The following is a 25815-nucleotide window of genomic DNA, read 5'->3' as shown; positions in this document are numbered from 1 at the left end:
CTGAGGAGGATTGGAAGATTATGGCCAGCACCTCCGCAATTTCCACCTTTACTTCCCTCAGCATCCTGGGATGCATCCCATCCAGTCCTGGTGACTTATCTACTTTAAGTACAGACAGCCTTTCTAGTACCTTCACTTTTATCAATTTTTATCCCACCCTCAACTACCTCCTCTTTCAGTATGTCTGTGGCATCTTCTTCCATAATAAAGACAGATGCAAAGTACTCGTTTAGTACCTCAGCCATGCCCTCTACCTCAACCAAAATGGAGACCCAAGCATAATCAGCCCCACCCCTACTCTTGCTATCCGTTTACTATTTATATGCTTGTAGAAGAATTTTAGATTCCCTTTTATGTTAGCTACCAATCTATTCTCATACTCTCTCTTTGCTCCTCATTTCCTTTTTCACTTCCCCTCTGAACTTCCTATATTCAGCCTGGTCCTCACGTATTCTCAACCTGGCAGCTGTCATACTTTGCCTTTTTCTGCTTCACCTTACACTATCTCTTTCGTCGTACAGGGAGCTCTGGCTTTGATTGTCCTACCTTTCCCCGTCGTGGGAATGTACCTCGACTGTACCCGAACCATCTCCTCTTTAAAGACAGCCCATTGTTCGATTACAGTTTTGCCTGCCAATCTTTGATTCCAATTTAGCCGGGCCAGTTCCATTCTCAACCCACTGAAATTGGCCTTCCTCCAGTTAAGTATTATTACTCTAGATTGCTCCCTATCCTTTCTTAAACCTTATGACACTGTATGTCCCGTTTTACATTGAATAGTGACGTAGATAATGCCATGCAAAGTGCAGGGAGTTCTCCTCATTGTCCTGGCCAATATTCATCCCTCAACCAACATCTAAATCAGATTTATTTGGTCATTTATTTAATGGTTGTCTGTGGGACCTTGGTGTGCATAAACTGGCTGCCGCATTTCCTACATCACAACATAACCCAAGGACTAGGCCATTTAACCCCTCAAGCCAGTTCCACCATTCAATATTATAGCTCAGCTTCTACCTCAACTCCAGCTTCCCACACTATCCCCATATCCCTTGGTCTGATTAATACACAATAATCTATTGATCTCTGCCTTGAATATACTCAACGACTTGAGCATCCACAGCCCTCTAGGATAGAGAATACCAAAAATTCACAACCTTTGATTGAAGAAATTTCTCCTTATCTGAGTCCTAAATGGTCAAATCCTTGGGCCCAAGTTTCCACATGATTTGTGCCTGATTTTTAGGAGCAACTGGTGGAGAACGGACTATCTTAGAAATCGCAATTCTCCACATTTTTTTTTCTGCAGTTCTAGTGAGGTAGAACAGTTCTACTTTGGAACAGAATTATTTTTTTCAAAAGGGGGCGTGTACGGCCACTGACGCCTGATTTGAAAGTTTCCTCAGTGAAAACGTACTCCAAACTAAAGTAGAGTGGAGCAAGTGAAGATTTTTGTCGAACTGAAAAAACCTGTTCTACACATTAAAAAATCAGGCGCAGGTTACAAATTAGGCGTCCAGAACGAGGTGGGGGGGAAAGGGAAGTCATTAAATTATACAATAAATCCTTACAAATATTATACAAATAAATCCAACCTGAATAAACATTTATAAGCAAAAAAAACATTTATAAGCAAAGCAAACCATCTTCCTACCTGTGTGAAAGTGCTTCAGGCAGGCCTTTCGGGACCGAAGGCTGAACGGGCCGGGCCCGAGACTTCGGGCAGGGCTCGTCCCCAGCACCAGATTTACATGTAGGTGGCGTTGGGTTGGGTCGGGGAGGTTCGGTTCGGGGTGGGGGGGGGAAGAGAGAGAGAGAGAGAGAGAGAGAGGGAGGGGGGGGGGGAGGGAGAGAGAGAGAGAGAGAGAGAGAGGGGGGGGGGGAGGGAGAGAGAGAGAGGGAGGGGGGGAGGGAGGGAGAGAGGGAGGGAGGGAGAGAGAGAGGGGGGGGGAGGGAGGGAGAGAGAGAGAGAGAGAGAGGGAGGTCAGGTCGGATCCAGTCCGGGAGCGGGAGTCGGGAGCGCAGGGAGCGGGAACAGGAGCGCGGTCGGGTCGGGGGGGCGGGGAGCGGGAACAGGAGCGCGGGTAGGGTCGGGTCCAGTCGGGGAGCGGGAACAGGAGCACGGGTCGGGTCAGTCGGGGGGGTGGGGGGGGTGGGGAGCGGGTGTCGGGTCTGGTCCGGAGGCGGGGGGGGGGGGGGAGCGAGTGTCGGGTCAGTCGGGGGGGTGGGGGGGGGGGAGCGAGTGTCGGGTCTGGTTGGCGGGGGGGGGAGCGAGTGTCGGGTCAGTCGGGGGGGTGGTGGGGGGGGAGCGGGTGTCGGGTCTGGTCCGGAGGCGGGGGGGGGGGCGGGGAGCGGGTGTCGGGTCTGGTCCGGAGGCGGGGAGGGGGTGGGGAGCGAGTGTCGGGTCTGGTCGGGGGGGGGGGGGGGGGAGCAGGAGCTGGCCGTGGGAGGAGCTTTATTCACGCAGCCCCAGTGAGGCCATTCGGCCAGGGCTAGGGGCTGCGTGCTTCGGGCCCCACCCACACAGTTCGGCGCCTGGAGCTACTGCACTTGCGTGCCGACTGTAGCGTGCATGTGCAGAGGTCCCGGCACTGTTTTCAGCACAGGGACTTGGCTCCACCCCCCCACAGCTCGTGCTGGCTGCGCCGAGGGCCAGAGGACCTGCAGGTACGTGGAGAATACCGAGGATTTTTTTAGGCGCACTTTGTGGCGCGAAAAACGGGCGTCCAGGTCGGGACTGCGCCGTTCTAGGCGCGTGTGGAAACTTGGGCCCCTTATTCTGAGATTGTGACCCCCAGTTCTAGACTCCCCCAGCCAGGGAAAACCCCCAGCATCTACGCTGTCAAGCCCCTTGAGAATTTTATATTTTTCAATGAGTTCACCTCTCTAAACTCTATATTACAACAGTGATTACACTTCAAAAAGTACTTCATTGGCTGCAAGGCAGCTTTGAACATCCTACGGTTGTGAAAGGTGCTATATAAAAGCAAGTCTTTTTACACCTATATGAGTAGATGTTAAAAGATAAAGATCCTGTTGCAATAAAGGGTCAGCACTGAAACACAAGTGTATTTTTGCTCTCACACAGGCTGTTTTTAAAAGCTGAAAAGATCAGCACACCGAGTTTTTCACTCCCCTGCGTGATATCAATTCACATCGAGATGTGTAGAGACGGGTGTCAGTGGGTGCTATGAGTAACATGAGTCACGTGCCACTCTGATCCGATCCCACCCCACATACACTTGGCAGGAGGATGTATGGGGCCTGATTAAATGCAATGCAAACCTAGTTGATTAAGAATAATGCAGCATTCCATTTATAATAACTTAAGCCCAGAACTGCAAAGTTGTCGGGGAAGTTACCACAATCTCCAAATCGGCATCCCAGAAGCCAAGAGGACAACTTCAGTTGTGTGCGTCTTCCAAGTACAATGCACATCGAACACAATTCAATTTCGATCTTTTCACACAGTCCCCTTAAGCAGATGCTATTCCGGTATTTTTGACAGTGTGTGCACTGGGGAAGAGGATCGGAAACAGGTTGCAATATGTTGAGGAAAGTTTATCACATCACATCATGGACTGCCGAGGCGGGTTTATGCCCGAAATGTTTCCATTTTGACCAAAGCACTGAAAAAAGTGCAGAGCAGAGGCCAAGAACTCCCACACGAGGAGGAGGAGGGAACAGGGAAGGGAGAACAGGAAAATCCTTTACAAAAAAAAATTACTTCATGCTATATCTTGTATTTTGCCAGTGCCTCACCACATCCCTAGAATGCCCCAAAGCACTTTACAACCATTGGATTATTTTTAAAGTAAGTCACCCTAGGCAAACAACATGCCCAATTTTCAGTGAAAGGTCCCAAAAGCTACAACTCAAATGAACAACCAGATAATCGTTTTGTTTTTGGTGGTGTTGGTTGAGGGAGTAATGTTGGTCAGGACACCAGGAGAACACACTGCTCTTTGTCAAATAGTGCACCGAGATTTTTATAATGCCCGTTTGAGCAGACAGATGGAGCCTTGGCAGAATGTCTCTTTTGAAGGAGAGTTTACAACGTTTCTTGGTCCACCCCATTAAGACCCTTTGCTCAGAGATGTTGATTATAAGCTTTGAAAATCACAGCTTTAGTGCAACTTACGCCCACTTTGAAAGCTGTGCAGCCCAAGGAATAAAAAGGCCACAGAGCAGACCTTTGAAGAAAGATTTTGACCCATTTGTGATTAGCAAGGGACTAGAAAAATAGAGGCTCTATGCTGGAACATGATGGTGATGGAATGGTTTAAAAATAGGCTTCGAGTCAAAGCAAATTTGGACCGTATTGAATGGCCTCCCTTAATCCTATTCCACTTACGTCCTTGAACACAACAGCACTGCTGTTGAGAGATTTGTAACGGGGGTAATTATTGTCCCCGTCAGATGTGCCACCTTTAAATGACTTCGCTCAGTTATATCACTGCTTCATCTCACTGAGCTTTGAGGGCTGTCAATTATAATGCGTTGCAAAGTTGCTTAGTCTTGCTGCCAAATATTAAAGCTCCAATTCCTGTCGTGTTTCAGGATATTTACTTTAGCTTACATTGCAACATGGAAAACGCTGGACTCTTGGGGCCCAAATTTGGCCAGTAGAGATTTCTGTCGCACTCACCAGAGGTGTGCCGCTTTTGTAGAACGATTAGGACGAATTTGGCCGCTCCCCAGCCTCTCCTCGACGGTGGCGCAGCGTGGCAACTGGATTCGGGGGCGGAGCCAGGTCCCGGCGCCGAAAACCGTGCCGGGACCTCTGTACATGCGCGCTAGAGTGTGCGCGCATGCGCAGTAGCTCCTCGCCCCCAGAATCTCTGCGTGTGCTCTGCAGACTGTGTGGGAGGGGCCCGAAGCGTGCCGCCCCTATCCCTGCCCGAATGGGCTCCCTCATCGGGGGCAGAGCGTGCTCTGCAGGCTGTCTCATCTGATTGTTCTCTTCCCTTTTCCACGCGGTGCTCAATGTACCAGATTAGACTGAACCTAACCATGCAGTTAGAGTCAGATACTGGGCCTGTGCTTTGGGTCATTCATTATAAATTGACTGAAAATTTACACTTCAATATACAGACTAGAAGGTTCCAGATTCAATTTTGAGTCTCTGCTGAGCTGGCTAGTCTTGGCTAGGGCATCAATTGGCACGGGTACCTTGAGCTAGTAAAAGGAAAAATCATCCACATCTCTAATTGCTAATTGCGTGGGCATTAGCGTTGAGAACAGGTTTAGAATTGGCTGACGGCTTGCTGGCACTTGCTGTCAGGACATGGACATGTATATGGGAGGGGCCCGAAGCACACCCCGCCTATCCCTGGCCGACTAGGCTCCCTCATCGGCAGGTCGCTGCCTTCCCTTCACATAAAGGTAGGACTTCTAGTTTTTGTTTGTTATTGATTGATTGATTGCTTATTACTTTGGTCTTGGTGCTTTAGGTGCAGGGTTCCTTATATTTCTTTTATTTGTTAATTAATTGCTTATTACTTTTTGTGCTTTGCAAGTCTTGGTGCTAGGCGCAGGTCCTCTCAGCTTCCTTGTATTTTTTATTTGTTTGCTTATTTGCTTACTTTTGTGCTTTGTTTAGTGCTTGGTGCCTTAAAGGTATTGCTTTGTTTATTGCTTGGTGCTTGGTGCTTAAAATGTACCTGCGCTGATTTCTTAACTCCTCGCAAGGGTTTCCTGTGCGGCCACAAGTGGTCACATACGCTGGCCTAAGTTAGTTTGGAGTAACTTTTAGCTTTCCAAACTGGCTCAAATGGCCAAAACAGGTGCCGGTGGCTGGTGGTGCCCCCTTTTGAAAAAAAACTAAACTAAAAAAAATCCTAACTAACTCACTTACACTGGCGCAAATTAAATGTGCAGAATTGCGATTTTTAAGATACTCCAAAAAAATCAAGTTGCTCCAAAAAAAACGGAGCAACTCCTGGCCAAATTTGGGCCCATGGGATGCAGTATAATGAAGTCAAACTGCTAATAAATATTTCCATGTTACGTTCAGTGCCGTTAGGGTGTACTCATTCGACCTAGCAATTGCATATAATTGATTTAAGGATAGTTTTGTAAGGAGGGAACATAGGAACAGGAGGCGGCTATTTAGCCCCTTGAACTTGTTCCTCTCTCATGGCTGATCTGTGATCCAACTCTATATACCCGCCTCTGCCCCATATCCCTTAATACCGTTGGTTAACAAAAATTTATCAATCTCAGATTTAAAATTAACGATTGACCCAGAATCAATTGCCATTTGCAGAAGAGAGTGCCAAACATCGACCACCCTTTGTGTGTAGAAGTGTTTCTTAATTTGACTCCTGAAAGGTCTGGCTCTAATTTTTAAGACTATGCCCCCGAGTCCTAGAATACCCAACCAGCGGAAATAGTTTCTTTCTATCTACCCCATCAGTTGCCCTTAATATCTTGCATGTGACATACGAATGAGTTGTTCAAAAATGAAAGGGCTCGCATTTCCAAAGACGGCAACTGAGGTCACTATTCCATATCAGGCTACGTGATGACCCTTCATTCTGCAGTTAGCAACAGACTGCCACAGAAACTATTTTTAACAAAAGTATTTTATCTTCTGTTAGCTTTAAGTCTCATACATATGTAATTTGAGATAGGTTGAGAGGCCTTCTTATAGGCTTCCACCATCGCTGTTCTGGACGGAGGTTTGGCGAATGTTTGGTGCGGAGGTGCAACGGGAGATCGTGGCGGAGTGTTTTTGTGGCGGAGGAGCGGCAAGAGAGCGTGGCGGAGGTGCAGCGAATGTTTGTGGTGGAGGAGCGGCGAGAGAGCGTGGCGGAGGTGTGGCGAATGTTTGTGGCGGAGGAGCGGCAAGAGAGTGTGGCGGAGGTGCAGCGAATGTTTGTGGTGGAGGAGCGGCGAGAGAGCGTGGCGGAGGTGTGGCGAATGTTTGTGGCGGAGGAGCGGCAAGAGAGCGTGGCGGAGGTGTGGCGAATGAGGGTACGGGGCCCAGAAGAGGCGAGAGCCCAGGGGCAGCACGGGCCAGCCCACACTGCGATATGTGCGTGCACCAGGTCCGTGCAGCAGAGCTGGTCTCTAGTCATCCTGGTTAACACTTGCCACTGGATAAAGGCCTAGCTCGGTCAAGCCCGTGTGGTGGCTGGTGTGCAACGGTCACCACACGTTAAAAAAATCCACGCACAGGCATCTTCCACCCCCTCAACTGGAGTTCAGGACTGGAACATCGGGTCCTTCATTGAAACATCTGTGAACTCTTGTGGAAGCAAGTCACCCTCGTTCGACGGACTGCCTATGATGATGATCTTAATCTGGATTAGAGTGACTTGGAGATATTTCGCCTTCACTTCCTTGGCCTTTGCTCAGTAGTTTTCTACTTGGTGTGGCAAAGACTTGACATTGCTGTCGAGAACAGTATTAGGGGATATGGGGCAAAGGCGGGTATATGGAGTTAGGTCGCAGATCAACCATGATCTCATTGAATGGCGGAACTGGTACGAGGGGCTAAAGGGCATTTACCTTGCAGAGTTCCATAGTGCAGTATACCCATTCCACTCATTAGTATCTAAGGCAAGGGGGGGTGTTCAAACTTCAACCCATGGGCCACGTGCAGCTCCCGAGCCCTGGAAATTCAGCCCGTGCAACACAATCTTATTCACTAGTTTTTCCTGTTTGAATATTTTGGGCCTGGAAGGTTTGGAAACAGCCATGCCACATGCTCGTTAGCCAACAAATCCTAAACCAGAACTCAACATCAGAAATTAAGATACATGCAAATGAATGGGAACATTACATCAAATGTTACAGCAGAGACACAAGCCATTCGGCCCAACTGGTCTACATCGGTGATGCTCCACACAAGCCTCCTCACACCGTATTCATATCACTCTATCAATAACTCTTCTATCTCTTTCTCCCTCATGTTGATTTAAATATCTGTGGCTTCAGTCCCAACCCTAAGGCTACAGATTAGGAAAAGGGAAGGTGCAACGAGACCTGGGTGTCATGGTACATCAGTCATTGAAGGTTGGCATGCAGGTACAGCAGGCAGTTAAGAAAGCAAATGGCATGTTTGCCTTCATAGCGAGGGGATTTGAATACAGGGGCAGGGAGGTGTTGCTACAGTTGTACAGGGCCTTGGTGAGGCCACACCTGGAGTATTGTGTACAGTTTTGGTCTCCTAACTTGAGGAAGGACATTCTTGCTATTGAGGGAGTGCAGCGAAGATTCACCAGACTGATTCCCAGGATGGCGGGACTGACCTATCAAGAAAGACTGGATCAACTGGGCTTGTATTCACTGGAGTTCAGAAGAATGAGAGGGGACCTCATAGAAATGTTTAAAATTCTGACGGGTTTAGACAGGTTAGATGCAGGAAGAATGTTCCCAATGTTGGGGAAGTCCAGAACCAGGGGTCACAGTCTAAGGATAAGGGGTAAGCCATTTAGGACCGAGATGAGGAGAAACTTCTTCACCCAGAGAGTGGTGAACCTGTGGAATTCTCTACCACAGAAAGTAGTTGAGGCCAATTCACTAAATATATTCAAAAGAGAGTTAGATGAAGTCCTTACTACTCGGGGGAGCAAGGGTTATGGCGAGAAAGCAGGAAGGGGGTACTGAAGTTTCATGTTCAGCCATGAACTCATTGAATGGCGGTGCAGGCTAGAAGGGCTGAATGGCCTGCTCCTGCACCTATTTTCTATGTTTCTATGTTACATGGTACATTCCTATGTGGTCCACAAAGACAAACAGCCCACACATCCATTATCTAAAAATGTAGCGGTTTGGTGATTGCATTTGAAATAATGATACGGATGTCGGGCAGTGTTTGCATTCTGAAATAAAGTAGGACTGGAGCAGAACATTTCATCCCTATTGAATTAAAATATTAAACTTATTTAACGAATGAATATTTGTGCAGCGAGATTCTATATACAGGGTCCACCTGGCAGTAGGTTCAGGAACCAGAGACACAGATTTAAGATTGTTGGCAAACGAGCCAGAGGTGAACTCCTGAGATTTGTGTTACGCAGTGGGTCATTACGGTCTGCAAAGCACTGCCTCAAAAGGGCGGAGGAAGCAGATTCAACAATAACTTTCAAAAAGGAATTGGATAAATACTTGAAGGGGAGAAAACTGCAGGGCTCTGGGGAAAGAGCGGGGACTGACTGGACAGCTCTTTCAAAGAGCCAGCACAGGCACGATGGGCCAAATGGCCCCCTTCTGCGCTGTAAGATTTGATCATATGTAGATATGTTGTATTTTCCTTGATTTGCCCTCAGGACTCCTTTTAAAAAAAAATCAAACCATTACCTTTGACGTCTTATTTTCCATTTTTGCTCGCGGTATGTGGAACATCTTAAGTGCTATAAATATTGATGACTTTATTCGGGGAAACTTGGAGGAGTTAGTGTGTTTGACAGTCCAGGGCTGGAACGGGCCCCCCAACCTAGAAAACTAGGAAAAGCTAGCCAACAGCTTCATGAAAGTAGCGACCAACTAATAATTGACCTGATCTTGTGACAAGTGACAAACAATTAGACTGCAAATGCAGAGGGACATAGAGTCATACAGCATAGAAGGGGGCCATTTGGCCCATCTTGCATGTGCCGGCCAAACCTGTACTGCTGGTGTACCCAAACTCCAACCATTACTACTGTAAAGGAATGCAGCAGTGGTGCACTTAGAAATGACTGAAAGGGGAATACGAGGGCTGAAGGGAATGAGATTTTGTTTCTAATGGGGTTTTGGGGTATGCTTCCCCCTCCCCCCGGACGCCCTGCACATTTTGACTAAACACCGTTTGTTGCATTTTGAGAGCCTATTATAACGATACTTTTCAAAAATCAAACAGAATTTCTATTGGAAGGGTTCATTTTAATGTGGAAATAAAAGCACTTGTGGGATCTTCAAGACTTCACGGGGCAGACACACAGATTTGTACGATGTTCCTTTGCGATTTTAATGCAAGCCGAGCCATTGCTCATGGACGATGTCACCGAGGAGTAGCATGTAAATGAGGGGTGGAGAGAGCCACAGATGGATGTCTGGGGAACATCGAAAGCGCAGAGAGGGAGTCAGAAGTTACTGGAGATGCACCGATGACATTCAGATAGGTAGGACAACGAAGGCAGTCCCATGGAGCCAGACCAAGGAGGAGATACAGTGTAGGACACGGGACTCGCACCAAGTCCCATTCACCCATCACCCCTGTACTGAGAGAGAGTGCTGCACAGTCACCAGTGCCATTGCTCGGTTGAGACGGTAAAGTGAGGCCCCTTCAGGTGGATGTAAAAGAACACATGGTACTATATCGAAGAGGAGCAGGGGAGGTTTCTCTGGTGTCCTGGGGTCAATATTTATTGAGAGAGAGAAAGACTTGGATTTACATAGCGCCCAGAAATGAGGGGGTTACCTTATGATGATAGATTGAGTAGACTGGGTCTTTACTCGTTGGGAGTTCAGAAGGATGAGGGGTGATCTTATAGAAACATTTAAAATCATGAAAGGGATAGACAAGATAGAGGCAGAGAGGTTGTTTCCACTGGTCGGGGAGACTAGAACTAGGGGGCACAGCCTCAAAATACGGAAGAGCCAATTTAAAACCGAGTTGAGAAATAATTTCTTCTCCCAGAGGGTTGTGAATCTGTGGAATTCTCTGCCCAAGGAAGCAGTTGAGGCTAGCTCATTGAATGTTTTCAAGTCAAAGATAGATAGATTTTTAACCAATAAGGGAATTAAGGGTTATGGGGAGAGGGCAGGTAAGTGGAGCTGAGTCCACGGCCAGATCAGCCGTGATCTTATTGAATGGCGGAGCAGGCTCGAGGGGCTAGATGGCATATTCCTGTTCCTAATTCTTATGTTCTTATGTTCTCTCATGACCACCGGACGTTTCAAAGTGCTTTATCGCCAATTAAGTACTTTTGGAGTGTAGTCACTGTTGTTATTCCAAAAACATCTCAAACCAGATTAATCTTGTCATTATCACAATGCTGTTTGTGGGAGCTTGCTGTGCGCAAATTTGTTGCTGTGTTTTCCACATTGCAACAGTGACTACACTTCGAAAGTACTTCATTGGCTGTAAAGAGCATTGGTACATTCTGAGGTCATGTAAGTCACTATGTAAATTCTAGTCTTTTTTTTTATTAAAGGTGAGAATATCTGCGCTAGTATTTCAGCTCTCACCTATTGTTAACTAGTGAGCTGAATATGAAAAGTTGCGCTAAGTTTAAATCAACTGTCTGCGCTAGTCAGAGAGATCATAATGAGGGGGTACAAATTTATTAAAAAATTAATGGGGAGATAAGAAAATAGTTAACACATCATCATAGGTAGTCCCTCGGAATCGAGGAAGACTTGCTTCCACTCCCTAAGTGAGTTCTTTGGTGGCTGAACAGTCCGATACGAGAGCCACAGACCCTGTTACAGGTGGGACATACATTTACATTAACAGACGGTGGCTAGAATGTGCAATTCTCAGCCACAAATCATCCTTGAAGCAGAGTCCGTGAATTATTTTAAAAATAAATCAGACAATTAGAAAAAAGGACCTATAAAGGGTATGAAGGAGGGAGCAGGAGCAGAGAGGTCACCTATCACACCCTGTTCCCAGAGTGCCATAATGAGTTTTTAAATAAAAACATTCAAAAATAAAAAAGGAAAAACTGATCAGAAGGACATTATTACGGACTCTCTTGTAAAACTGTCGCTCAGGCAACTCTGAGATGCTTGAGTTTTTAAACCCATATAACAGGCCAAACTTCAACATTAGTTACGGAACAAAGTCAGTCACTTACAGATCTTGTGTCGTCCTTTCATTGGAAATTTCACCAGTAGCTCCTGGGGATTGCCGCAAATAAATACAAACGGGGAACCAGACTCCTGATCTGTAAACTGAAAACAAACATTAAACATTAATTAGTCATCGTCCTTGGAGAGGTGGGGTATTCCCCCTCCAATTCACCCAGTAACACCCCACAGTCACACCCGCACACCTCACAGGGACTAAACACAATGTTTCCCAACGCCATCCGCTCACGCTCAACATTCAAATGGCTCTAATCAGATTCCCCCCCTCCCCTCCACCCCCACTGGCTGGAATCTAACCCCCCCCCCCCCCCGACACTGGCTGGAATCTACCCCTCCCTCAACACTGGCTGGAATCTGCCCCTCACCGCCCCCCCCCCAACACTGGCTGGAATCTACCCCTCCCCCCAAACACTGGCTGGAATCTACCCCTCCCTCAACACTGGCTGGAATCTGCCCCTCACCCCCCCCAAACACTGGCTGGAATCTACCCCTCCCCCCAACACTGGCTGGAATCTACTCCTCCCCCTCAACACTGGCTGGAATCTACTCCTCCCCCTCAACACTGGCTGGAATCTGCCCCTCACCCTCACCCTCACCCCCCCCCCCCCAAAACACTGGCTGGAATCTACCCCCCCCCCCAAAAACACTGGCTGGAATCTACCCCTCCCCCCAACACTGGCTGGAATCTACTCCTCCCCCTCAACACTGGCTGGAATCTACTCCTCCCCCTCAACACTGGCTGGAATCTGCCCCTCACCCTCACCCCCCCCCCCCCCCAAACACTGGCTGGAATCTACCCCTCCCCTTCAACATTGGCTGGAATCTGCCCCTCACCGCCCCCCCCTCCCCAAACACTCGCTGGAATCTTCCCCTGACCCCCCCCCTCCCCCAAACATTGGCTGGAATCTGCCCCTCACCCCCCCCCCCCCAAAAAACTGGCTGGAATTTACTCCCCCCTCCCCTCAGTTGAAATTGGCCTCTCTTCCCCTTCTGCCCCAACTTGGGAGCTGGCTATAATCTGACATGGAACCGAACCCTCATAAATACCACACTGCTGCTGATCTAATCTTGCCTTTAAAAAAAACACTCGACACTGACATTCAACCACAAAGGTAACATTTATATGGGCCCAAGTTTCCACACGAAAAAAAACGGGCGCCCCTCCGAGCTGGACGCCCGTTTTTCGCGCCTAAAACGGCGCCTAAAAAAAAGCACTTTCACCCAGGTGGGAAGATGGTTTATTTAATCTTTTCTTTGCTTATAAATGTTTATTCAGGTTGGATTTATTTGTATAATATTTGTAGAAGTATAAATAAGAATTTATTGTAGAATTTAATGACGTCCCTCCCCCCCACCTCGTTCTGGACGCCTAATTTGTAACCTGCGCCTGATTTTTTAATGTGTAGAACAGGTTTTTTCAGTTCTACAAAAATCTTCACTTGCTCCATTCTACTTTAGTTTGGAGTACGTTTTCACTGTGGAAACTTTGAAATCAGGTGTCAGTGGCCGGACACGCCCCCTTTTGAAGAAAAAATTCTGCTCCAAAGTAGAACTGTTCTGCCTGACTAGAACTGCAGAAAAAAAAATGTGGAGAATTGCGATTTCTAAGATAGTTCGTTCTCCACCAGTTGCTCCTAAAAATCAGGCACAAATCATGTGGAAACGTGGGCCCACAGAAACTGAAAAACTCCTCCTGCCCGAGGGTATATTGGAGTTACAAGAACTCCCATTCCCCCAAGTAGAGTACTGCACTTTGCATTAGCCTCAGTATTTCTATAAATGAAGCCTATTAATAGAGATACCCCGGTGGAAATTAAATATCCATTACTAAATACAAGGATACAAGTTAAGAATATTAATTAAGGTCGGAGGACAACAGCTGGTTGAGAACGGAGAAGAATATAACCGTTGCAATCAAGCTCCTGCTCCTGGTGGAAGACAGAATGCTGAATTATCAGGCCAGAACTATCGCACATATACAACTTAATAACTGGCATTCCACTGACCACCAAGAGTCAGTTCGAGACACTGTACACTTGTATGCAACGATCTTTCTATGTTTCATCAAGTCATAGTATGGGAAAGTAGAGTTGAGGTAGATGATTAACCATGATCTTATTGAATGGCGGAGCAGGCTCGAAGGGCTGAATGGCTGACTCCTGCTCCTATGTTGTACATATGTTCAACATGCAACCCTTCAAGACACAAGTGCGAGGATAATTCCTGAAAAAGCATTGAGAGAAGAATACCATCTAAAATGGAGCCTTCCTACATTACAGAAAATATTGGTACATACGGAATGTCCATAAGACTATGTGAAGATCGGCATCTTGGAAGATGTCTATTTGCCTGTACACACCATCTGCAATAGTGGCGACAGGGCCTTTTTGAATTAGGCCTTCAATAGGTTTTCTTTTTGGAGGTTGAAAATGGGTTTGAACGCTCCAGTCCACTTCGGGGCCATAAAGTAGGAACTGGAACCAGTTTCTGTCCTGTAGACGGCTCCTTGATGGATTGGAATAAGGTCAATGCTGTTTAGTTAACTAGATTCTAACACTATTCCTTTCCTGTTCCATTTGAGGATATATAAAGCTTGCATAGCATTGTTGCTTGCCTGTACCATGTACTCAGGATAAAACAAGCACCCTGCAGCATTTAGCTTCATTAACATAGAAACATAGAAACATAGAAAATAGATGCAGGAGCATGCCATTCAGCCCTTCTAGCCTGCACCGCCATTCAATGAGTTCATGGCTGAACATGAAACTTCAGTACCCCCTTCCTGCTTTCTCACCATACCCCTTGATCCCCCGAGTAGTAAGGACTTCATCTAACTCCCTTTTGAATATATTTAGTGAATTGGCCTCAACTACTTTCTGTGGTAGAGAATTCCACAGGTTCACCACTCTCTGGGTGAAGAAGTTTCTCCGCATCTCGGTCCTAAATGGCTTACCCCTTATCCTTAGACTGTGACCCCTGGTTCTGGACTTCCCCAATATTGAGAACATTCTTCCTGCATCTAACCTGTCTAAACCCGTCAGAATCTTAAACGTTTCTATGAGGTCCCCTCTCATTCTTCTGAACTCCAGTGAATACAAGCCCAGTTGATCCAGTCTTTCTTGATAGGTCAGTCCCACCATCCCGGGAATCAGTCTGGTGAATCTTCGCTGCACTCCCTCAATAGCAAGAATGTCCTTCCTCAAGTTAGGAGACCAAAACTGTACATAATACTCCAGGTGTGGCCTCACCAAGGCCCTGTACAACTGTAGCAACACCTCCCTGCCCCTGTACTCAAATCCCCTCGCTATGAAGGCCAACATGCCATTTTCTTTCTTAACCGCCTGCTGCACCTGCATGCCAACCTTCAATGACTAATGTACCATGACACCCAGGTCTCGTTGCACCTCCCCTTTTCCTAATCTGTCACCATTCAGATAATAGTCTGTCTCACTGTTTTTACCACCAAAGTGGATAACCTCACATTTATCCACATTATACTTCATCTGGCATGCATTTGCCCACTCACCTAACCTATCCAAGTCACTCTGCAGCCTCATAGCATCCTCCTCGCAACTCACACTGCCACCCAACTTAGTGTCATCTGCAAATTTGGAGATACTACATTTAATCCCCTCGTCTAAATCATTAATGTACAGTGTAAACAGCTGGGGCCCCAGCACAGAACCTTGCGGTACCCCACTAGTCACTGCCTGCCATTCTGAAAAGTCCCCATTTACTCCTACTCTTTGCTTCCTGTCTGACAACCAGTTCTCAATCCACGTCAGCACACTACCCCCAATCCCATGTGCTTTAACTTTGCACATTAATCTTTTGTGTGGGACCTTGTCGAAAGCCTTCTGAAAGTCCAAATATACCACATCAACTGGTTCTCCTTTGTCCACTTTACTGGAAACATCCTCAAAAAATTCCAGAAGATTTGTCAAGCATGATTTCCCTTTCACAAATCCATGCTGACTTGGACCTATCATGTCACCATTTTCCAAATGCGCTGCTATGACATCCTTAATAATTGATTCCATCATTTTACCCACTACTGAGGTCAGGCTGACCGGTCTATAATTCCCTGTTTTCTCTCTCCCTCCTTTTTTAAAAAGTGGGGTTACATTGGCTACCCTCCACTCGATAGGAACTGATCCAGAGTCAATGGAATGTTGGAAAATGACTGTCAACGCATCCGCTATTTCCAAGGCCACCTCCTTAAGTACGTTGGGATGCAGTCCATCAGGCCCTGGGGATTTATCAGCCTTCAATCCCATCAATTTCCCCAACACAATTTCCCGACTAATAAAGATTTCCCTCAGTTCCTCCTCCTTACTAGACCCTCTGACCCCTTTTATATCCGGAAGGTTGTTTGTGTCCTCCTTAGTGAATACTGAACCAAAGTACTTGTTCAATTGGTCTGCCATTTCTTTGTTCCCCGTTATGACTTCCCCTGATTCTGACTGCAGGGGACCTACGTTTGTCTTTACTAACCTTTTTCTCTTTACATACCTATAGAAACTTTTGCAATCCGCCTTAATGTTCCCTGCAAGCTTCTTCTCGTACTCCATTTTCCCTGCCCTAATCAAACCCTTTGTCCTCCTCTGCTGAGTTCTAAATTTCTCCCAGTCCCCAGGTTCGCTGCTATTTCTGGCCAATTTGTATGCCACTTCCTTGGCTTTAATACTATCCCTGATTTCCCTTGATAGCCACGGTTGAGCCACCTTCCCTTTTTTATTTTTACGCCAGACAGGAATGTACAATTGTTGTAATTCATCCATGCGGTCTCTAAATGTCTGCCATTGCCCATCCACAGTCAACCCCTTAAGTATCATTCGCTAATCTATCTTAGCCAATTCACGCCTCATACCTTCAAAGTTACCCTTCTTTAAGTTTAACTATCCAGCCGAGGGCAATAATCCGGCCCGTCTTGTGGAAGGGAATCACTAATGAGAATTGGTCAAAATGGTATTTGACAAGACACATTGATAAGATCTCCAGTAATACCAGGGTGTTTATCACCAATGCAGCAATCCAATGTCACCAAGTATATAGTTTGGCCTACTTTATGAAATCTGCCAGTAAATGTCCCAAGACGTCTCAGTGCCCCTTTACTCTTCCCCAAGAACATTCCTGGTTTTGTCCATCTTAAAAATGAACAGGATCTGGGTACGAAAAGTATCGTTTGACAAATCAGAGCTGGATGGAGAAATTTGAGATGTAATGACGAAACTTGAGATCCAATGCCAATCTACCTTCTCCAACCTCTTTCAGACTAAGGCGTCTAGTGGTTGTACACTCATAGGAAAGGAGTTTGCTTGTAAAACATACTGTTTTTTTAATACTAAGGGAGACAACACAGGCTCCAAAAGAGCCATTGAATATCAAGGGAGGAATCTGGCTTACCATTCTACGAGGGGATACCAACTCCTTCATCATACAGAGGCAGATTCTCAATCTTTGAAGTACATTTATGAAAGCACCTATATGTTGTTCCCTGTATATAAGCACCATAATTTACAAAATGGCTTAGACTTACCAAAGATATTTCATGGAGAGTTGACATTTTCATTGGTTCCTTAAAGGAACCATTCATCTCAGAGTTTGATCTTTAGCTCAGTGGTCAGAAGGTTGTGGGCTCACATCCAACTCCAGGGACTTAGCACATAATCTAGAATGACACTTTAGTGCAGTACTGAGGGAATGCCGCACTGTCAGGTGTCTTCTTTTGGATGAAATATTAAGCTGAGGCCCCATCTACTCTCTCAGATGGACATAAAAAATCCTACGGCACTATTTCGTTGAAAAGCAGAAGTGTTCTCCCCAGTGTCCTGGCTAATAATCACTGAAAAACAGAATAACTGGTCACATCATTGCTGTTTGTGGGAGCTTGCTGTGCACAAATTGATTGTCATGTTCCCTACATTACAACAGTGACTACACTCCAAAAGTAGTTAACTGGCTGTGAAGTGCTTTGGGACACGCGGAGGTTATAAATGGCGCTACATAAATGCAAGTTCTCACTTTCTTCTTCACTCCAAGGGTTTGTACCGCACTAAGTCATTACTACAGCAGCATAATTTTTTTAAGGTGCTCAGCGCAAAACCAAAGATCTTCAATGTGTTGGTGGAGAGATTTCTTAAGTTTAGCTTTTGTGAATTAAGATGTAGAAGTTTGCTCTAGCAGGTAAAACACAACTAGAATACATCATTTAAAGCCTCAGCTTCGAAGGGCAGTGCCTGTGGGAAGATCTACTGTCTAATTATTCCTTATCTTTATCAGGCACTTATCACTCCTTGCGACTATCTCATTCTCCAGCATTATTGGCTCAGCGATTGAAGCAGTACAACCTTTGATGTGTCCTCCTCTCAAGCTTTTGGCAGAGCTCAAGATCAGCAAAGTTGCTTTCAAGGGGAAGCCCTCTACTTGGAACTCCTACACGGCAGGCGAGCCCCAGGTGGGCAGAGGAATCGTTTCAAGGACACCCTCAAAGCCTCCTTGATAAAATGCAGCATCCCCACCGACACCTGGGAATCCCTGGCCAAAGACCGCCCTAAGTGGAGGAAGAGTATCCGGGAGGGCGCTGAGCACCTCGAGTCTCGTCGCCGAGAGCATGCAGAAACCAAGAGCAGGCAGCAGAAAGAGCGTGCGGCAAACCTGTCCCACCCACCCCTTCCCTCAACGACTATCTGCCCCACCTGTGACAGAGTCTGTAATTCTCGTATTGGATGTACAGCCACCTGAGAACTCACTTTTAGCGTGGAAGTTAGTCTTCCTCGATTCCGAGGGGCTGCCTATAATGATGATCAGAAGATGACCACCCAAGTCAGAGCAGTCGTTGCCTCAATACTGACTAACTATAAACAGAGAGTGCGGAGGAGGCTGCAATCAACAAGAACGCATGGTAGTAAGTGGCAGAGCACTTCAAACGCATGTTGTGACATGCTGCTCCTAATGTGTGCAAAGCCAGGCTGGGCAATGAAAGCATATTTTTCTGAAATGAAGATCAAAATAAATCCCTAATAAACAGCATGCTTTCCCGGTGAATGGATCCATTGCACCAGGTGTTGAAAGCTACTTTTACGTTTCAAAGAGAATCCCAGTCTGTTATCTCTTAAAAATGAATAATTAAAGACTGGCAGGAGGTATAGAAGAGCAGCCATTCCTCAATGTTAAATCGCCCTGAGCAACACAGAGAGTTCAGAGACGTACGGCGTGGGGAATCAGTGAAGCAGATCAGACTGTGCTGAAAGAAACAACATAGAAACAGAAATTTACAGCGCAGGAGGCCGCCATTTTGGCCCATTGTGTCCGTGCCGGCCGACAAAGAGCCGCACGGCCCTCGGTCAGCAGCCCTGAAGGTTACATATAAACCTATGAACAATTAACAATGGCGGAACGGTAAAGAGCACCCAGCCCAACCAGTCTGCTCCACACAACTGCAACACCCCTTACACTGACACATTCTACACTCCACCCCAACTGGAGCCATGTGATCTCCTGGGAGAGGCAAAAAAAGATTAAAAAACCCCGGCCAATTGGGGAAAAAAAAATCTGGGAAATTTCCTCTCCGACCTATCCAGGCGATCGCCTTGGCCGTATTCGATTCCCTGCAGTACTTACCATCGTGTCTGTACCAGCCAACAAGAGGTTATCCCAATTACTAGATTCATTTACCATTTGCAAATGTTGGGCGGGCCACATAGTCTGCATGCCTGATACAAGACTCCTGAAACAGGAAATCTACTGAGCCGGCTTGAAAAGATGTAACATCCTCACCGACCCTTGGGAATCCCTGGCCCATGACCGCTCAAAGCGGAGAAAAAGCATTCGGGTCGGCGGCGAACATGTTGAGTCTCTTCGTCGGAAGACAAGTACAAACAGCGGAAGGAGCGTACGACAAACCAAGCACCCCACCCACCCGTCCCTCCAACCACCGCCTGCCCCACCTGTGACCAAGTCTGTCGATCCCTCATTGGTCTCATCAGCCGCCTTCGAGCTCATGTCAGAGTGGAAGCAAGTCATCCTCGACTCCGAGGGACTGCCTAAGAAGAAGCTTTTGTCCATTTCTCAAGACAATACAATGAACAAGGGTGGCACTGCCTGAACACTGGCTCCCAGGAGTTATTGAGCCCAATAAGGTGAGGGAGCAAAGCTTAAATCGGTCGTGATAGTAAATTGCACAGGATGCTTCTGCAGTTGAGTCATTCACACTGTGTGTATATTAATCCAGCTCCCTTGTGCCTCCAGGGTCAATAATTCTATCTGGACACTTTCCCCATCATACTGTCAGCTCAATTTATAAGAAAAAAAAATCAATCGAAGCAAATAGAAAAAATACAAAGGATGTTTAATATTAACCATAATTAATTGCAACTGACTGCATTGAATGGCGCAGTACTATAAATTGAGCAATGTAATCCAAGCTGTGATTATCCATTGCAGCATGACAGATCTGTACACAGATCCTATCTTGTAACATGTGCGTGACTAATGCCAATTACCAAAAATAAGCCGTACTTACTTACCACAGGAATGATCTCACTCATTCTTTAATCTAATTCAACCTTAACATACAGATAAACACGCCAGAATTCAACAAGGGAAAATACCCGGAACTGCCCTTTATCAGAGCTCGGCGCTGTCCAGAGAGTCTGATCTGGTGCTCTTTGAGTGTGAGAAAATTGTTTGGAAATCTCCAAGTTGCAGCAGGTCATAAAGAGAACATTATGTTGCAGTTTAACAACAACAACTTGTATTTATATAGCGCCTTTTATGTAGTGAAATGTCCCAAGGCGTTTCACAAGAGTGTTATGCGATAAAAATTTGACACCAAGCCCCATAAGTAGAAATTAGCGCAGGTTGGTCATAGAGGTAGGTTTTAAGAAGCATCTTGAAGGAGGAAAGAGAGGTAGAGAGGTCTAGTCAGGGAGTTCCAGAGCTTAGGGCCCAGGCAGCTAAAGGCACGGCCACCGATGGTTGAGCGATTATAATCAGGGATGCTCAAGAGGGCAGAATTAGAGGAGCGCAGACATCTCGGGGGGCTGTGGGGCTGGAGGAGATTACAAAGATAGGGAGGGGCGAGGCCATGGAGGGATTTGAAAATAAGGAAGAGAATTTTGGCTACGTTTAAAGATTGAGGATGGCCATATCTATACTCGATAATTAAATATCCTTCCTTGTTTGGCACATGGAAACAAATGACATCAAAGCAAGACAAAAACCAGAGGCACACACATGGTAAAGTGCTCCTCATCCTGAGTTGTGAGATCAAGACAATACAGCATACAAGCTATTGCTAACAGTCCAACGCTCGAAACTAGCTGGGATCAAACACAGCGCAGGCACGATGGGCCGAATGGCCTCCTTCTGTGCCGTAACGTGCTATGTGATTGCGATTGTACACAATGGCGACCTTGTGTCAGACAAAATTAGTTTGTTCTGACGAAAGGTCATCGACTTGAAACTTTATACACTATTTCTCTCTCTCTCCACACATGCTGCCTTGTCATAGAAACATCGAAAATAGGTGCAGGAGTAGGCCATTCGGCCCTTCGAGCCTGCACCACTATTCAATAAGATCATGGCTGATCATTCACCTCAGTACCTCTTTCCTGCTTTCTCTCCAATACCCCTTTAGCCGTAAGGGCCATACCTAACTCCCTCTTGAATATATCCAATGAACTGGCCTCAACAACTCTCTGTGGTAGGGAATTCCACAGGTTAACAACTCTCTGAGTGAAGAAGGTTTCTCCTCATCGCAGTCCTAAATAGTTTACCCCTTATCCTTAGACTATGTCCCCTGGTTCTGGACTTCCCCAACATCGGGAACATTCTTCCTGCATCTAAACAGTCCAGCCCCAGTCATCCTCGATTCGGGGTACTGCCTATGATGATGACAATTTCCAGCATTTTCGGTTTTTATTTCAGAATTCCAGCCTCCGCAGTATTTTGCTTTTGACAAAATGAGGTAGCTACTTTGAAAGGCGTTCCTTTTGTTTTACAGGAATGAAACAAACATACATGTGCACTCAAAGGGCCAACATATGTGACATGCCTGTAGCTACTGTACACAAGACGAGAAAGAGATCAGAGTTTTGGCTTTCTAATTTAAGAGTGTTAACAGCACTGACTTTTCGATTGCAGCATTGGACGGAGGGCTTCCTTACAGAGTGCAGAGAGGAACCTACAAAGTAGCTGCGGAATACGCTGAGGAACTCCAACTCCCAGTGCTCCCAATTCATGACCTCTACTTGTTAAAGTTTTGCTCCAGTGAAAAAAGAAAGCTAAATGTCTTTTGTTGTATCAATGCAGAATGGTAAAGGTGACACTCCATTGAAAAATGGTGGTACTTATAATTTAACACACAATCTAGGCCGACACAAAATCTAGATTTAAGACCTTGTTAAAGGGAGGACTGCAGTGGTGCTGCCTTTTAAACTCGATGTTAAACCAGATGTCTGCTCATTCAGGTGGACATACAGGATCCCGTGGCACTATTCAAAGAGGAGCATGGTGTCTTGGCTACCATTCACCCTCAGCCAATAACCAAAACTGTGATTAACTAGTTTTCACCTCATTGTTGCTTGTGGGATCTTGCTGTTGCCAAATTGGCTGCAGTGTTTGGCCAGAAAACAACAATGATTACATGTCTAAAAGCGCTTTGGGACATCCTGAGGTTTGCTATATAATTGCAAGTTATTTTCTTCTTTTCAAGGGAACAGCTATGTGTCAGTGGGGTAAATTGTCACACAATTACTTGCTACTGTAAATGAAACTTGTACAATATCTGGTCAAAAACAAAGTAATCATTTTAAATGGAAAAATGGGTTCAACAAATTCCCACACAAGATTGCCCATTGCAAGATTTAAGGCTCGGAAAGTATCCAAAATTATCAGCTGTACAAGCTGGAAAAAAAAACTTAATCCCACCCTATTGCCTCACAAAGCAAACCAAAAACATATTTTCCACTTTGCTTTGTTTTTTCCATTAGATTCACTCTCTTTTGGAGAATGGTCTTGCCTGCTTTGGTCTCAACAACTTGCACTTATACAGCATCACCGTCATAGTCCCAAGGCACTTGACAGGGAAGAAAGGGACTGGCACAAAGTCTTTGTGACTAAAAGAGATGACCAAAAGCTGGGTAAATCAGATAAATTTTAAAGCTAAAGAGAACAAAGAAAGACTTGGATTTATTTAGCGCCTTTCATGACTACCGGATGTCTCAAGGCGCTTTACAGCCAAGAGTAGTAATGTGGGAAACTGTTGTAATGTGGGAAACGCGGCAGCCAATTTGTGCATAGCAAGGTCCCACAAACAGCAATGTGGTCATGACCCAGATAATCTGTTTTGTTCTGTTGATTTGAGGGATAAATATTGGGCAGGACGCTGGTGATAACTCTTCTTCGAAATAGTGCCATGGGATCTTTTATATCCACCTGAGAGAGCAGACGAGGCCTCGGTTTAATGTCTCATCCGAAAGACGGCACCTCTGACAGTGCAGCACTCCATCAGCACTGCACTGGAGTGTCAGCCTAGAATTATGTGCTCAAGTTCCTGGAGTGGGACTTGAACCCACAACCTTCTGACTCAGAGGCGAGAGTGATACCAACTGAGCCACAACTGACACTTGGGTGCTGTATCATTAATGTAAATTGTGAACAACTGATCCGTGTGGAACACCACGACCCACCTTCTGCTATTGTGAATAGCTACCCTTTACCCACTACTCACTGCTTTCTGTTTTGAAGTCCAAAGAAGCCTTGGCGAGTTGCTGCAGTGCATCCTGTAGATAGCACACACTGCTAGGATGTCACTCAGTCCAGTTGGTATGACCTCCAATTATCAAAAGCGCTGGAACGCTCGACCCAATAGTATTATAGGAGTAGCTTCACCACATGGACTGCCAGGATTTGAGAAGGCCCACCACCACCTTCCCAAGAGGACCTAGGGATGGGCAATAAATGGCAACCTAGTCAGTGACGACCATGGGCCAAAAATGAATTTTTAAAAATTGCACTGGTCGTTACTACACGAGTGTGACTTGGACACAGAAAGAGCATTGAACTATGAAGAACCCTTTCCCATTGCCTAAATGGACTCCAACAGCCCTGGTTCAGCAAGTGCTGGTTAACTTTCCATTGGAACTTCACATCCAAGGGTCAGAGTTCCTGGTGACAGGACCATTTCAGAAAGGTCTGCAGGCTAGAAAAGGGAGGTTTTATTGATGGTACGTTATATACCTTGTTGGTAATAATGGCCTTCAGCAGGATAATTATGTATGCATCTTATTTTTATGGCAGTGACTGGCACTAGCTGGTACCAGATGCTTTCAGCTTGAGTACGGCAATCAATCAGTATGCATTCAGTAAGAAAATCTATTGACTGGATGATCAATCATGCAGATTTAAAAATGTTCTGTTTTGCTTGTACTCTTCAGCGATTCTACTTGCTCAGGGGAGCATCCTATGCCAAACTATTTTCAGCTGATAAGTGGCAAGGAGCATGTGTGTCAAGCAGTAACCATCTCTAACAAGAGCAAACCTAACTACCTTCCACTGACATTCAATGGTATTACCATTGCCAAACCTCCCACCATCAACAGCCTGGGGGCGTCACTATTGACCAGAATCTATACTGAACCAGCCACATAGGTACCGTGGCTACTAGAGCAGGTCAGAGGGCAGCGAGTGTCTCACCTCCTGACTCCCCAAAGCTTTTCCACCATCTGCAAGGCGCAAGTCAGGAGCGCGATCGAATATGCCCCAGTTACTTGAATGGGTGCAGCTCCAACACTCAAGCTCAAGGGCAACTGGGGATGGGCAATGAACGACGACCTTGCACAAGAACGAAAATTTCCGCTTTCGTGAATCTCGCCTCCCCAAACACAAACATTTCACTTCCAGGCATCCTTCCTTGGAGAGTGGAGACTTCCAAACATGGCACTTGCCTTCTCTTTTAGGGTTCCCACCAAGTTCTGTGACTTAGAAATAATGGCCCTGAAATTCCGACGTTCCCCGGCCTGTATGAAGTTTCTACGGACCCGGGAAGGCATCGGAAAAGCCGGGTTTCGGCGCACAATGCGCATGCGCTGAAAACCGGCTTTCCCGACCGGTCAAGTTTCTGGCTTGGCAGACCATCCGCATCTCGGGAGCGAGGACACTTGCAGGGCAAGGTTTGCGATATTTACAAATATCTTGCCCAGCAAATGTCCTTTAAAATCTTGCGCCTGAAAACGCAGGTGCCAGTGTTTAAAAATACACAAAAACAGATTTAAAAAGTTAGAAAAACATTTTATTGTTAAAAACCCTCCCCACTACGGTAAATTTATTTTAAGGCATAATTAAAAAAACTTTTTAAAAAGTCGGAAAAATGTTTTTAAGAACTTTAATTTAAATGAATCTTAAATATGTGGTGTATTTTTCGATTTTTATTAGTGTTGTGGGTGTTTGGGGGGGGAGGGGGGGGGTTTCTCATTCATAATAATGAGAACTCCAACTTAGAGTTCCCATTATTATGAATGAGAAAATACTGTACCTTGATTGGCTGCCCAGAGCCATGTGACTCCAAGATCCGACGCGCAGTGAGTGAAGGCCTCAGGATCGGAAGTTCGAGCGGGCGCTGCACCTTCAGGTAAGTGCGCATTTTTTTTTCCTTTTTTCAGTAGTTTGTCCACACGCAGACCTCGATCGGAATTTCTGGGCCATTAACTTTAAGGACTTCCACCTTCTTACCACACAGAGGTGGAGATTTTTTTTAAAAAGAGAGAGTCTCACAATTAGGGCCTCCTTCTAAAATTCAAACATTATTAAAGAATTGTACACAATGAACTTTAATAAGTATTGAGAAGAAATTAAAAAAATTCTGTTACATTTTTGCTCATGTTTGTTTGAGCAAGGATTGACGGCACCCACGAGGGACTGGCTTGAAGGTGTTACCCGTCCGACAGGGAACTGAATTAACGCACACAGCTGAAACAAGTCAAAGAACCCAGATTAATGACTCAGTGT

The 25815-nt window shown here is 46.0% G+C and overlaps 1 protein-coding gene across 3 annotated transcripts in view; it reads right to left on the bottom strand.

Annotated features, from left to right (window-relative positions):
- Positions 1 to 25815, bottom strand: part of LOC139233736 (activating signal cointegrator 1-like) — a 98277-nt gene that overhangs the window by 38961 nt on the left and 33501 nt on the right. For 2 of the 3 annotated variants that reach the window (XR_011588206.1, XR_011588207.1), the window contains one exon: positions 11793 to 11889. Coding sequence is in view for 1 of the 3 variants with exons in the window: in XM_070864198.1 (XP_070720299.1) it covers positions 11793 to 11889; positions 25343 to 25450 (205 nt within the window). In the remaining 2 variants the exon portion in view is untranslated. Of the gene's footprint in view, positions 1 to 11792; positions 11890 to 25342; positions 25535 to 25815 lie in introns of all 3 variants that reach the window. The other variant, XM_070864198.1, reaches the window with a different exon arrangement.

The sequence above is a fragment of the Pristiophorus japonicus genome, chromosome 21 (assembly GCF_044704955.1).
Source record: "Pristiophorus japonicus isolate sPriJap1 chromosome 21, sPriJap1.hap1, whole genome shotgun sequence".
Lineage (NCBI taxonomy): Eukaryota > Metazoa > Chordata > Chondrichthyes > Pristiophoridae > Pristiophorus > Pristiophorus japonicus.
Note: the sequence above shows the minus strand (reverse complement) of the source record. Positions and strands in the feature narration are given on the sequence as shown.